The sequence below is a fragment of the Lithobates pipiens genome, unplaced genomic scaffold (genome assembly GCF_037356315.1).
Source record: "Lithobates pipiens isolate NorthernLeopardFrog02 unplaced genomic scaffold, aLitPip1_a1.2 Scaffold_6, whole genome shotgun sequence".
Lineage (NCBI taxonomy): Eukaryota > Metazoa > Chordata > Amphibia > Anura > Ranidae > Lithobates > Lithobates pipiens.
In genome coordinates this window covers 12,097,151-12,111,982 of record NW_027507881.1, presented here as the reverse complement: position 1 = coordinate 12,111,982, position 14,832 = coordinate 12,097,151, and the positions used below count along the sequence as shown (strand labels likewise).

The 14,832-nt window shown below is 44.0% G+C and overlaps 1 protein-coding gene across 1 annotated transcript in view; it reads right to left on the bottom strand.

The window, feature by feature from the left end:
- The window catches only part of LOC143958235 (proprotein convertase subtilisin/kexin type 6-like), a 303,257-nt gene that overhangs the window by 180,304 nt on the left and 108,121 nt on the right, over positions 1-14,832 (bottom strand). The window contains exon 2 of the mRNA XM_077467752.1: positions 10,342-10,446. Within this exon, the coding sequence (XP_077323878.1) occupies positions 10,342-10,446 (105 nt within the window). The remainder of the gene's footprint in view (positions 1-10,341; positions 10,447-14,832) is intronic.

Sequence of the window (14,832 nt, the reverse complement as noted above, 5' to 3'; positions counted from 1 at the left end):
GGCCTGTTGTGCAGGGACCACTTTAAGAGCCTCTGAACTGGTCCTTTAAGGACTGACAGATGCCTATTGCAGCGACTTCAGACTGAGTAATGGTCCCTGCCAAGGACAAAAAGGATTTTAACAGGAATTCCAACTTCTTATCTGTTGGATCTTTAAGCATTTGTGCATTGTCTACTGGAAAAGGTAGACTTATTCACACTGGAATTTGCAGGGTCAACTGCTGGAACCCTACATTTTTTGGTGAAGTTTTCCTCCATGGAATAGACAACAGACTCTTTGGAGGGAGAAAATTCTTATCCGGATGATCCCATTCAGCATAAATAAGCTTTTCTAGTAATGCATGGACAGGAAACACATGCAAAGGCTGTAAAGGATTCAAAGAACCCAAGGAGGAAACCGGACTTTCAGCTGTTAGGGGTAGCATGAAAGTAGAGCGATCCATTTCCATAAGGATTTGTACCTCAGATTGTGAAGTTGAATCAACTTTCCTCCGCAGAGGAATAATTGGCTTGTCTTTCCTCTCGATTGTCTGAGGGTAATACCTCATCCTGTCCCCACTGTTGCCTTGGTGTGGGAGAAAGGGATCTAGCACGCTTCCTATCCCCTTGGATGGAGGATGCGATTAAAGTCACTAATCTTCATTCCAAGTCCTGCAGGGCAGAGGAAAATGCATCTTTAATGACGTATACAGGGGCTGAAGTGTGATAAGCAGGTGCACCACCAATCGTTTCCAAAGACTCCCCCTGGCCTGCCATACCTGGTATCTGCGGAGAGGATGACAGTATGGAGGCATGGCTTGAGTTCCCAGAGCCTGGGGGTGGAAATTTTAGTGCCTTAGTAACCTTGGAAGCCATAGTGCGAAGCATAAAAGCAGAGGCGCTCCAAGAAATGTTTCCTTTGTTGAAGAACAGTAGGAAAAATAATGGCAGCATAGAGTATTCTGATGCTAACTGAAAATGCCTGTGTACACCCCTCACGTACTCCGGCGCTCCTGTGTCAGCTCTTGCTTCAGCTGCTCTGGTAGAGACATTTAGTTATCAGAGCATCAGCTTAGCAGTTTGTGAATCAGCCTTCCCAAAACTGCTTACAGATGTAATGTGCCACAATACATGTACCACCAGCCACTCAGTTTCCCCAATTGAGGGGAGAGGAAGAACCCCCTCCAGCTGCTAGGACACATGCTGTTGTAGCACAGATTGAAAGGGTATATGTAAATTCTTACTCCCTCTAGAGGAGACTTTAAGGCATTACAATGTTAAATATGGATGAAAAGTCATAGGTGGATTTGCAGTCCCTAAGCTTTTCTCTTTCCTTTTCCTCTCTGCAGGATACTGCTGAAAACAGACAGATTCAGACTTCACCCATCACGGCGGGCAGCGTAGTTAAACCTTCAAAGACTGGGTCCCTTTTAAAAGGGGTTCCACTCCTTTGGACCTGTATAGCATCCCTCAGGACAACTTTAGGTAATGTAGCAAGACCAAAAAGAGTCCTGGTTCCTAGGGTCCAGCCCTCAAAGAAGCGTTACAGGCAAAACCTCATTCTTATGCGAGGCCCGGGTACCATCCTGTGGCCGCAGTGGCGTGGGTGGATCCGGTTGTGGAGGCTTTTTAAATCCAGCATGGATGCCTCTTGGAGCTCCTCAGAGCACATCTTCACTCGTGACCAAAAGCTAAGACACTGGCGAAAAAACTGAGGTACTCCTGGAAGGAGGAGGGGTTATATAGGGGAGTCAACTTCCTGTATTGGGTATACCAGTGTCAAAATTTGAAGGTGGACCATAACCCATTACTTAAGGCTTAAGTGTCCCATGATGTACGATAAAGAAAGTATTACCACACATGCTGAACACACCATTCCCACCGTGAAACATGGTGGTGGCAGCATCATGTTGTGGGGATGCTTTTCTTCAGCAGGGACAGGGAAGCTGGTCAGAGTTGATAGGAAGATGGATGCAGCCAAATACAGGGCAATCTTCGAAGAAAACCTGTTATGCCGCGTACATACGGCCGGACTTTGACGGAAAATGTGCGATTGGATCGTGTTGTCAGAAATTTCCGACCATGTGTGGGCTCCATCTGACTCTTTCCGTCGGAATTTCCAACAAAGTTTGAGAGCTGGATCTAAAATTTTCCGCCAACAAAACTCGATCGCTTAAATTCGGATCGTGTGTAGACAATTCTGATGGACAAAGTGCCACGCATGCTCAGAATAAATTACGAGACTAAAACTATTGGGCCGTTTATAGTCCCGTCGTACGTGTTATGTCACCGCGTTCAGAACGGTCGGATTTTCCAACAACTTTGTGCGACTGTGGGTATTCAGGACAAGTTTGGGCCAAAATCCATGGGAAAAAAAATACGGATTTTGTCGCCTGAAAGTCCGACCGTGTGTACAGGGCATTAGAGTCTGATAAAGACTTGATACTGTGGGGTGGAGGGTCACCTTCCAGTAGGACAACGACCCTAAACCTACAGCCAGAGCTACAATGGAATGGTTTAAATCAAAGCATATTCATGTGTTAGAATGGCCAAAAGTGCCAGACCTAAATCCAACTGAGAATCTGTGGCAAGACTTGAAAATTGCTGTTCACAGACGCTCTCCATCCAATCTGACAGAGCTTGGGATATTTTGTAAAGAAGAATGGGCAAAAATGTCCCTCTCTAGATGTGCAAAGCTGGTAGAGACATCCCCAAAAAGACTTGCAGCTGTAATTGCAGTGAAAAGCGGTTCTACAGAGTATTGACTCCGGGGGGCGCCATACAAATGTACCCCATACCCTTCTGTGTTTGGAGATGAAACCTTTTTTCTTCTAGACGTAAAGAGTGCCCCCTTGTCCTCTGATGACCTTAAAGTGAATAACTCAACACCAAGTTTACGATATGGACCCCTTATGTACATTGTTTCTACTAAACAGAATATATAATATCTGTACATATTTAATGTGAAACTCGTGCTGTCTTTTCTGCACAAATGTTCAATTCTGTGTTGAACTTCAGCTAAGCAGTGTACAGGGGGCAGCAGGGCACAGCCCATAGGGGAGGGATGGAGGGAAAGCAGGACACTGGCCATGAGGGGGAAAGCAGGGCACCGGATAGATCACGCCGCAGGCATCCACCGATCATCTGAAAACATATTGGACAGGGCTCTGCCTATGCAAACAAGGCAGAGCCCTGTCCTGTCAGCGGGGAAGCAACGGATTTCTCTTTCTCCGCGAAGCAGGGAATGAAATCCATTACTTCCCCCCCTTACTGAATGCACCACACACTGTGTACACAAACACTGGCATCGGATAGTAGTCCATTATGTGTCACTTACCTGACACAGGAGCCAGCGATGTCACCGCTGTCCCCTGTAGTCCGGCGCATCCATCTTCTCAGGGGGGGCTCCCAGCTCCGTCATTCGGTGTAGCAGTCACTCCCGCGCATGCGCACGGGAGCCGACACGCGTGGCAGCTCCGTTGTTGAAAATGGCGCGCTCAGTGCGCCTGCGCGCCGCTGTCTACGGCGCATGCGCCGTAGACAGCGGTGCCCGTCTTCGGGCAAATATCTCCTAAACCGTATAGGTTTAGGAGATATTTCTTGGACCTACAGGTAAGCCTTAATCTAGGCTCACCTGTAGGTCAAAGTGTGTTGTAAGGGTTTACAACCACTTTAACCCCTCCCCAGCCAGTGTCATTAGTACAGTGACAGTGCATATTTTTAACACTGATTACTGTATTCGGGTCACTGGTTCCAACAAAGCGTCAGCATGTGCCCTGCAATATTGCAGTCCTGCTATAAGTCACTGATCACCGCCATTACTAGTATAAAAGATGAACACAAAATTGCAGTATATGTTCCATAGTTTGTAGACATAACACTAGTGCAAACCAATATATGGTTATTGGGATTTTTTTACAAAAAAATATGTAGCAGAATACATATTGGCCTAAATGTATGTAGAAACGCGATTTAATTATTTTTTTGGATAGCTTGGCAGGTCAGGAAAGGGGATGAGCGAGCGCCCCCTTCCTGAACCATACCAGGTCACTTGCCCTCAAAATTGAGAAAAAAAAAAAAAAAAAAAAAGTCTAAAAATAAAAACCACAAGACCGGTTTCGACAAATCCTTTATTGGAAAAAGAAAAAGCACCCCGCGATGTACATCTGTCAATCACGCTGCCCAACCATCCGAAAATAGAATAAAAGTCACATGTCAGAAGGGGGCAGGGTCACTCGGTCACATCACTGGGTGAACCCCCTCCCCCAGCCTATATAACGGTTGTCAAAGTGAGGCGACAGCAGTCGCCGGGAGGCCTCCCATCAAGGTGGAGCTTTTTCATTTTATCAATGAAACGGCCTCCTATCAGGCAGCGTGATTGACGGTGGATGTACATCGCGGGACACTTTTTAATAAGTGTCCCATGATGTACATCCACCGTCAATCATGCCAACCGATGGACCCAGAAAACAGAAAAAACAACAAAGCTCCACCTCGATGGGAGGCCTCCCCGCAACTACAGTTTATTTAACATAGGCAAGGTGACGAAACGCCCCCTTCTGACATCAAATTACTTTTTTCAATTTTTTCGGGTCGTCCTGTGGCACGATTGACAGTGGATGTACATCGCGGGGCACTTTTTTCTCTTTTTAATAAACGATTTGTCAAAAATGGTCTCTTGTGGTTTTTACTTTGACACTTATGGTAAGTGGGTAGGAGTATGATGTACCCGATACCCATTCACATGGAGGAGGGCTGGATATGGCACCCCCCCCCGTTAGATTTTTTTTTTTTTTTTTTTTTAATCCATACCACACCTGAGGGGTCTGTTATGGACTGGGGGGAACCTTACACTGTATTTATTTTTTTTTATCTCTATTGCTGGGAGCCTGCAATACATTACAGCTGCGAGTAAGTTTTTTTTTTATTCAATTTCCTTTTGTAATTTTGCTGCAACATTTTCTATACAATGGCACAGATGCGCCACTTTACAGGCAGACTAAGGGGACCTGAAAATTAATGCCCCTTTTAAAAGCTTTTCTTTGCATTGATAGATGCCCCCTAGGGCATTACCCGGGTCCCCATACAATTTTTTATGGCAATTACTTGCATAGAAGCCTTGAAAAGGAGGACTTGATTTTTCATGTTTGTGTCCCATAGACTTTAATAGGGTTCGCATGTTCGCTAGAACATTTTGCCTGTTCGAGGTGTTTTCCGGTGAAAACCGAATCGGGGAGTATGTTGCCCATCCCTATACAAAAGACCTGAAAAGTTGAACTTTACTTGTACCAGAAAGGAACGACAAAATATATTTTTTATACAATGTCATTTAAAACTATTATACAAAATGAATACAAACCACGTATGTACAATATCCTGTGGCCAGATTAATACAGCATCAGAAGTTGCACTGTTTACACATTTTACGAAATAACGTTGAAATGCTTTTCTACCAGAATCGCGATTTAAAAAAACAGGACAAATTAGGCCCCTTTCACACTGGGGCGTGGGTGTATTCTCAGCGGCACTTTACCGCCAAATTCACGTCGCTATTTGGCCACTAGCAGAGCACTTTTACCCCTTAGTGGCCAAGAAAGTGTTAAAACCACCGCAAAGCACTGCTGCAGCAGCAATATGCCTGCGGTATAGCCCTGCTGCCCCATTGATTTCAATGGGCAGGAGTGGTGTATACACCGCTCCAAAGATGCTGCTAGCAGGACTTTTTTTTTTTTTACCGTCCTGCCAGAGCACCGCTCCAGTGCGAGAGCGCTCGGGGCTTTCATATTGGAGAGACAGCAGCGGCTGTTTCAGGGCGCTTTGCAGGCGCTATTTCTAGCATTGTAGCGCCTCCAAAGCGCCCCAATGTGCAAGGGCTCTTACAGCACATTTACACTATATTTTTAAACAATGCTCAACATAAAGAAATTGTGTTTTTCTTTAGTTTTGTTGCATTTTTTTGTCAAAGGATTGCGAAAAATAATTATTGCAAGAAATTATGGAGAGAAAACCTTGCTTGTCCTTAAAAAAAAAAAAAAAAAAATTATATATATATATATATATATATATATATATATATATATATATATATATATATATATATATATATATATATACACACACACACACATACACACACATTACCTTATCTTTAGTATTGACAAGGTTATTGCTGAATAAACAGCCATAGCAGAAATGTAAAAATTGTTCTGCTTCATACGGGGTGAAAAGGTGAGCGACGAAGGGGGTAAACCTTCTGGGGGAGAAAAAAGAAATCAAATTCTATCCAAACGAGCCATTAAAAAGTATAGAACATTAACTAGTAGAGCATTAAAAGGCAGAAAGCATTTTCCGAAAAAAAAAAAAAAAAACTGAATCGGACAGCCGAGGGAATTTACAGCAAAGGCAACAGTTCCTCTGTTCAGAGATAAGTATAGTCTCATCCTAAAGAGCCCGTGGTTACAAAACATCAAGGGTGGCTAATGGGATGACATTTTGTTTAATGTGCATTACCCTTGCCGGTGGAGATTTCCCGCAAACACAGAATCCATATAGACAAGAACAATACGGTAACTTAAAAGCAAGAGCGAGTGCGATGAGATTTGGGGGGGGGGGGGGGGGGGCGGTTGGAGTAGAAATGTCACCGGGCTCCATAATAAAAAGTGCTATTACAAAAGTCTGGAAAGACTGAGCGCGCTACGAAAAGAACAGCACGCAATTCTGCAAACACATCCCAACTCACACTTTCATCTCAGACATGAACTGCTGTAATTCTAAGAGGGAAACCAACATTGCTGCAACTAGACGTTCCTCTAGCACTCAAGGCAAGAGACTAGAGTACGATATCTTCTAGAGGGGGGCTCGTTACAGAGCCCACAACGTACATGTCCCGATTTGTATTTCTGTGCAGCAAGTCAATGTAGCACAAATCCTTTAAGGGACTGTGGATTGTTACAGGTTGCAAACACAATCACTCTTTCTGGCACCGTCTAGGGCAGGGGTCCCAAACTGGAGGCCCTCCAGCTGTTTTGCGAAACCACAAGTCCTATAATGCCTCTGCCTGAGGGAGTCATGCTTGTAACGGTCAGCCTTGCAATCAATGGCGGCCTGACCATAGAGGGCGCACGGGTGCAGCTTCCCCTGTCCACACATCAGTGGTGCCGAACCATGGATTCCAACGTGGCGGGTTTTTTTTTTTGAAGCACCTGATTAGAGCCAGAGGCTCTAATAGGCTCCAAAAAAAGGGTGAGCTTGGAGCGCAGAGCATTGTGCTCCGAGCCCACCCAGTTGAGCGGTGATGAGAGAATTCATTTTTGCTATCACCACATTAAAGTTCCTCCCCGCTAATCAGGAGGCAGGTCTGAGAGACGCTTCCTGATTGGTCAACGCGTTAGGCGGGCCTATTGGATGCCTAGTGCTTTGGCGGGAAGAGGAGACACATGGCGATGCAAGCTGGAGGAGCTGACACCAGAACCCCCGTGGACCGCATTCCAGGAGAGGAGACTACAGCCCCACCACACGAGAGGCCGGGGTTCTGTTTCGTTGCCGCACTATCAGGGGTTTGTTGAGTTGCCGCACTATCAGGGGTTTGTTGAGTTGCCGCACTATCAGGGGTTTGTTGAGTTGCCGCACTATCAGGGGTTTGTTGAGTTGCCGCGCGCTCCCCCCCCCCCCCCCAAAAAGGAGCCCAGCAGCCGCCACTGCTTGCAATGGAAAGGAAATTACATTTTCAGGTGGCGTTATGTACACAAGTTTGTGTGCACACCTCCAGGTGACCATATTGCATGTCACAGAAAATTACCTCGGCTGCAGATTAAAAAGAAAAAGTCAATTCTAATTACAATTCAATTACAATAGGACTTGAGTTGAAATTGTATACGCTATATTTTTTTATATGCTATTTTTTTGCCATGAAAATGGCGTTACCCTTTAACTTCAACCTCTGAACAAAAGATAATTCTCATAATATGGAGGGAAAAATAAATGGAGATAGGATATTCCACCAAGCTGAAGGAATCCCCCGTATTCCTGGATTCAGAGTGTTCAAGCAACCTAGGATCACCTCTTCATGAATACAGATCCTGTCCTACAACTGTAAGCTCCTGATGACCTTTGCGTAGTAACAATTAAGTACCGTATTTATTGCTCCAACTCTTACTGCCGGTAACCCTGTACATTATACAAAAACAAACTCAGGGGCTTCCCAACCATCATTTTCTTTTCCCCTTTCCCTCTTATTTTTTTCCTCTAACTTAAACCAATATTCGGGTTCTCCATCACTCACTATACATGATGGCCTTCTTAAACATGGATGGGAAGTATCTGTTCAGTCCCACTAGCACTTAGTTGTGGTTCAGCCTCTTGGATGCAAGGAAAAAAGTTGTCATACAGAGAGGAGCTGCTGGTTTAATGGGGCTTACCGTTACCTTCTTCTCCTCAATTTACGTCTAGGGTTTTCCCGTGGTAGATGGCCCAGTAACTTTAGAGACTGACGACAGATCCGCATAAAAGGGATTTTTATTTGCAAAAAATGTAGTTAACGAACAGTCTCTTAAAATAGGATCAGAGGGTTAAGAGGAAAGTTCAGGTACTCTTAGTGTCAAAGTCAATAACGAAGGACTTGCTTACTTTGACTATATCCAGAGAATAGCCATTCACAGCTGGATGACCACTCAGGTTGGATAGTCTCTCAAGGCCTAGCAGCCAACAAGGTGCTTAACTCAGGAACGAGTCTCTGCCACAGACATTGTTGTAGAACATGTAGGAAACTAGAATTTGTAGAACATTCATGTGGTACCAGTATCTTTCAGCCGGTTTGGCGATACCCACGAGATTGGATTCACTTAGGTCCCTCAGCCTCACCAGGCTCTTGCTAAGAAGCCAACCCGTACGTGGCCTTCTTCTGAAGAGTCCTCCCCTGGATAGCTCCGAAGTTGCTGGGCCTCTCCATGACCAGAGACGGCACCGGACCACCTCCGAATCCTTTTAGTTTCCTTGCCTCGGGTAAGCCAGCCCCGAGACAAAGTCGGGTGGATCCACACCCCAGGCTATAGCCTTCCTGGGGGCTGGTCAGGAGGACCAGGACCATGGAGTCAGAACTTCTGGACTGAAACACGTGACAATTGCATCTCAAGTACCCTCTCCCAGAAAGCACAGCAAGAGTGACACTCCCACTGGGTGGGCTCCGAGAGATAGTAACCTTAAAGCACCCAACCAGACTGTGGTTCTATGCCTGCCAGAAGAGACAGTGTCCCCTATAGCCAGGCCGAACACCCTATAGTCCAGTCAGACCGATGCTGAGGTCCAAATTTGGAACAATTAAACCCAAACCAAACTGCAGTTCAGGTGTACTAGAAGTGGAATCATTACCAACATCTAGATAGGACATCAGGTGACATAACTCGGCTTTATATAACGCAAAATCTGGTGGATCTCCACCAGAAACTGTTTTAGGACAGTACTCCTGAGTTGAAAAAGCAAGAAAGAAGCGAGAAAACATCCAAGCATGGGGGCAATAGTAGAAATCTTGCATGGTACAAGTCTTGGTTTATCGGTAGGTTGGCGGGGGGGGGGTTGGGGTCATTCCTGAGGTTTCCTGTGGAGTACAGTGGAAATTTTGCATTGACTAGATCTGGACATATAGTATTGTGCAAGAGTTTTAGGCGGGTGTGAAGAAATGCTGAAAAGTAAGAACATTTAATGACTTAAATTATCGATATACAAAATTGAGCAAAAAATTAAAAAAAAAAAACTATTTGAAAACACTATTTGGTAACACTACCTTTTTGCTTCAAACCAGCATCAGTTCTTACACTTCTACAAAGTCAGGCATTTTGTAGGATTAGTCTGGTGTATGATTAACCAATTATACCAAGCAGCTTCTAAAGATCAACAATTTCATATGTAGGTTGAAACCGTGTCATTAAAGCGGAGTTCCAGCCAAAAGTAAAAAAACTTCCGCTTATCTGACTTTTTATTTGATAAAAATCTATCAGCACTTTAATTTCTGAAAGCATTCTTCATTTACAGCATTTTCCCACACCTGCCTAAAACTTTTGCACAGTAGTGTAAAATGTTGCACTTTTTTTTGTCAGGGGCCCAAGTCGCAAAACTGACAAGAATACATAATTCTTAGATTAGCTAGAGGATAAATGGGACATACTGTATGTAATACAGACGATTCACCAACCTAGTTCTAACAGGATTATTATTAATAATAACTGTAGAAAGTACACCAACATCAGGCGTCAAAAAAAAATTATACCTAATGGCTACATCCTTATTTGCTACATTTGCCCATCATTCTGCTTTTCAGAAAAATAGACCATTTATGAAGTTGCTTCACGTGGCCAAAAATGAAACTTACATTTGGGTCCATCTGCAAAAAGCTGTGCGTCCCACGGCTGCTGTAAGTGGACCGTTTAATGGTTTTGCTGTGATAAAAGTGGTAATAATCTTCAAGGCTTCCAATCTGCAAGATAAAAAAAAAGGTTTTTTTTGAATAAAGCATAACATAAGAATGAAGCAAAATCAACCAAATTACTATGCATGGAGGATGCTCCAATGTCAAATTTTTTATTTTTATTTTTTTGCTAAAAAGAGTTTACATAAGCTGTACTATTGGAGGACGGGCTAGTTGAGACTACGAAACGCGTAGGGATAAGCGGTACGCTATACATCACCTCGTGTTTGTGACGGCTTCCAGGAGAACAGGTCTGTGTGCGTCCGGCCGGCGCCACAGATTTAAGGCTTATATTCTTCTATACATTTGTAAGTGTATTTTTACTTTATCGTGAGTAATAAAGGGTTTTACACTATTTGGAGTCTTTTTCCCTTTATGGTTCCGATATCCCTGCTTTTGAGTCCTTTTTTGGACCTCTGAGGAAGACGCCCGGGAACAGGTCCCCTTCCTAACCCCCACTGGAGTGGTGGAACCAGGAGGACACAGAGGATCCCCCTTTTGGTTGGAAGTTACATCTATCCTTACAAGTCTCGTGTGACCCTCTGTAGTGGGGGGTCATGTCGTTCTGGTAAGCGGCAAATTTTATTGCATGTTGGTGGTGGATTGAACATCCCTTTTTTCTATTGAACCGAGTGGCGGATTTTTATGAATATTGTGGTCTAACTTGAGGACTTAATTTTCAGTTATTTTATAATTAGTTTTTATGTACATGGACTTACTGTCTAAACACTGGGTGTTTCTGTTCTATCCTCTTTTATGCTGATAAGAGGTTTATATATTGGGAATTTATATTGTAAGATTTAAGTTTCTATTTTGGTTTTTTCATGTGTGTTCTATATTATGCACCTTGTAAGTAACACTATTTATATATGGTTGTTATATTTTTACTATTTTTTTGTCTGTATAAGTTAAGCGCAGCTTAGTATTTTTCAATTTTAGTTGAGACTAGCCCACTGTAACTTACAGCATAAGTCAGTTGTCGGCTGACGTCACAGAGCCGGTCCAGGCTCTGGAAAGATCCCAATCATATGGTCAGGCTCTGCCCAGAAACCTGGATCGGCACATGGCCCAGCCTCGCAATGATACGCTAAGAGCCTAAGCAAGCCCCTCCTGCCTCCTCCACAGAGATGGAGGGGAGAGCAGAGCGCTGTTGCTGTCAGTCAGATCGGAGGGGGAGACCTGAGCAATCAGTGGTTTTTGATCACTCAGTTCTCACTGTAGAGTCGGCAGGGGGATCGATGTAGGCGAGTTCATGTTTTTTTTTGTTAATCTTTAATCTCCAACTTCTTTTAAGAAGCCGAGTTCCCTGACAAATGTGTAGAGGAAACTAGGATTCCTATAACAGTTCTAACAAGATCAAAAAACTGATACAAACTGAGGCTGACAGTTTTCTTCTGTTTATCAAAGACTGCTCCTAAATATTGTTGTGAAATCTTTAGATCATACGTTGCACAGATTGTTGCTCTCCCATCCACCTGCAGCGAGATTCCCCGCAAAACGCGTAGGAAAAAACAGGATTCTTATAGTAGGCCTAACAAGATCAAAAGACTGATGTAAATTGAGGCCGACAGTCTTGTTACGTTATCAGAGTGCTACTAAAAATTGTTAAATCTTTTCATACAATTTGCACAGATTGTTCTTCCATCCTCCTGACTTCAAAACACATAAAAACCAGGAACCCTACAACCTTCCTAACATGATCAAAAGACTGATGTAAATTAAGGCTGACAGTCTTGTTATGTCTACCAAAGAATGTTACTATTGTTAAATCTCTATTTATATCATATGTTGTACCAGTGGCAGCTGGTGGTATATTTTTTTGGGGGGAGCAACCCCCTCGGCTGTCGGTCAGCAGTCCCATCACTTACCCAATCTAGGTCACGGGCTTCCTCCGGGCAGAAGGTAGCAGCTTCACCCTGCGTCTCCTCCTTCCTCTGCTTCACGGCAGTGTGGCTTCCCCTTCCCCCCTCCACGGCCAATAGGATCGTTTCTCTTTGCCAATAGGATCGTTTCTCTTGGCCAATCGGGTCTCAGGATCTGCTTCCTGAGCTGGGAGGAGAATCAGGAAGACTATAGCGAATATTAATTCGCTGTCACACAACTGGGTAGGCTCAGGGCACGGTGCTCTTCTCCCCAAGCCCACCCTTTTTTTAAACCAATTAGAGCCTCCGGCTCCAATCGCAAGCTTCTGAACAAAATAAAAAAAAAAAAACACATTGGAATCCATGCGTCCAGTGCCCTGCATGTAAATTAGGGGATAGGGCGCATGTATTAGGCCAGCGACTGTTGCTGCGTTGTACAGATTGTTCTTCTCACATCCACCTGAAGAGGGGTTTCCTGCAAAACGCAAATGGAAAACCTGGATTCCTATAATCCTAACAAGATCAAAAGACTAATGTAACTTGAGGCTGAGTCTATTATAGAATGCTACTAAATATTGTTAAATATCTTTATACACCATACGTTTGTACAAATTATTCTCCCAACCTTCTGACAAAACGCGTAGAGAAAAACAGGATCCCTGTACCAGTCCTAACAAGATCAAAAGACTGATGTAAAGGGAGTCTAACTATCTTGAGTAAAATGGTGCTGCAAGACACTGTATATAGCACTGGTCTCCAAACTGCAGCCCTTTGCTTGCCTTTATCCTGCCCTAAGAGTCCATTCACACAGGGGCAACACGACTTTGAGCGAGACTTTGGGAGGCAACTTGGACACGACTTGAGTATGAATCACAGCACGACTTGAGGCAACTTACAAGGCAACTTGAAGTTGCTTCCAGGACAGGGGACTTTACCAGTGGCCAATCACATAATAATCAGCTCTGTGGGAGGGAGGGGTTTGCCTAGAAAACTATTTTTACTTCCTGGAAAGTTGCTTCAGTTAAGACAGGGGATAAGACTTGGAGGCAACTTCTATTGAAATCAATGGGTACAAGTTGCCTAGAAGTCAGATTGAAGTAGTACAGGAACCTTTTCTGAAGTCGGACCAACTTCAGTAGTGTACATTAAGACGGCTCTCATTCACTTACATTGATTTTATCATGTTGCGCGACTTGAGGCAACTTGGGGCGACTTCAAGTCGGATCCAAAGTTGCCCCTGTGTGAATAGACTCTTAGGGTTTGTAACCGTTGTCAAAATCTTAGACAACCTGAAACGTCCCAAATAAAATCCAACAGCAGAGACTGATAGAGAGGACTCCATAATACCTTAACACCAAGGAAGATCTGTATCAAAGTAAGAAATGGCTACACCTCAGGCAAGTTCCAAATGTAATTTATTGGAGTATCCAAAGTGACACCATAGGACACCAGCAGTGGTCTAGGTAAGGCAGGTCTGTACCATTCAGAACCTAAAGACACTATCATCTGATCTCCAGCAACTGCTTATAGAATAACCCTGAGTCCTCGTTGTCTACAGAGTAGAAGAACACACAGTAACTGGAGTTGAGCAACTTTAAAAAGAGTGGAAGTAAACTCAAAAGGCATAATTTGTACCTATAGGATGGCTTACCTATTAGGTACTGTAAATATTTCCTGAACGGCCATCCGTGCCATTCCTTCAGATACCTGTGCCGTGAATGACCCCAGTAAGACAGCCAGAGTTTGTGGACCCGGAAGGAAGACAGGCAAAGATGGACGCTGCCCCCCGTAATTACACTGCATTGCTGGAGGGCTTCGTTTTCAGGCAAGATTCACATGTGCTAGTATGTGATGCATACTAGCACATTATGCCTTTACCTTGCATGTTCGGGGGAAAAAAAAAAAAAAAAAAGACCACCTAGTGGTTTACAACTGCTTTAAGCATATTCCTACTGACCATACAAGACTATAGTTTCTGCTTATTTGCTAGACATCTTGCTTGTTATATTTGTCAGTCTTGTATTATAGTCCTAATATTGTGAGAGTTTTAGGTTGAAAGCATTTTTGTTTAGTAAAAGCGCATTCATACACTGCTGAGGTCTGAGCTTCCTTGCTTATACCACAAGTAACCTTACTAGATAGACGCAAGTAAAACACCCATTGACACTGACAAACGATGAGGCACTATTCCTCCACCTAATACCAAATATGAGGTTTACTCCCACTGATGCCAGGAAAATCAGGCTAATTTGGGCATTTTTCTTCTTTTAACATTGGTGACCTTTTGCCCTGCACAAATTCGCGGCAAAACGCGGTAAAAAACGCAGCAAATCGCGGTAAAAAACGCTGCAAAAAACACTTGAAACCGCTACGCTCAGGTGTGAATGCAGCCTTAAATATGAGATCTGGGGTCAAAAAGTATGATCTCATATTTGGACTAAGGCTGGGTTCACACTGAAGCGATGCGGGAACGCCGCGAATCCGCGGCGGGTTCCCGCATCGCAAGCCTCCCGCCGGCAGTTCACACTGCCCT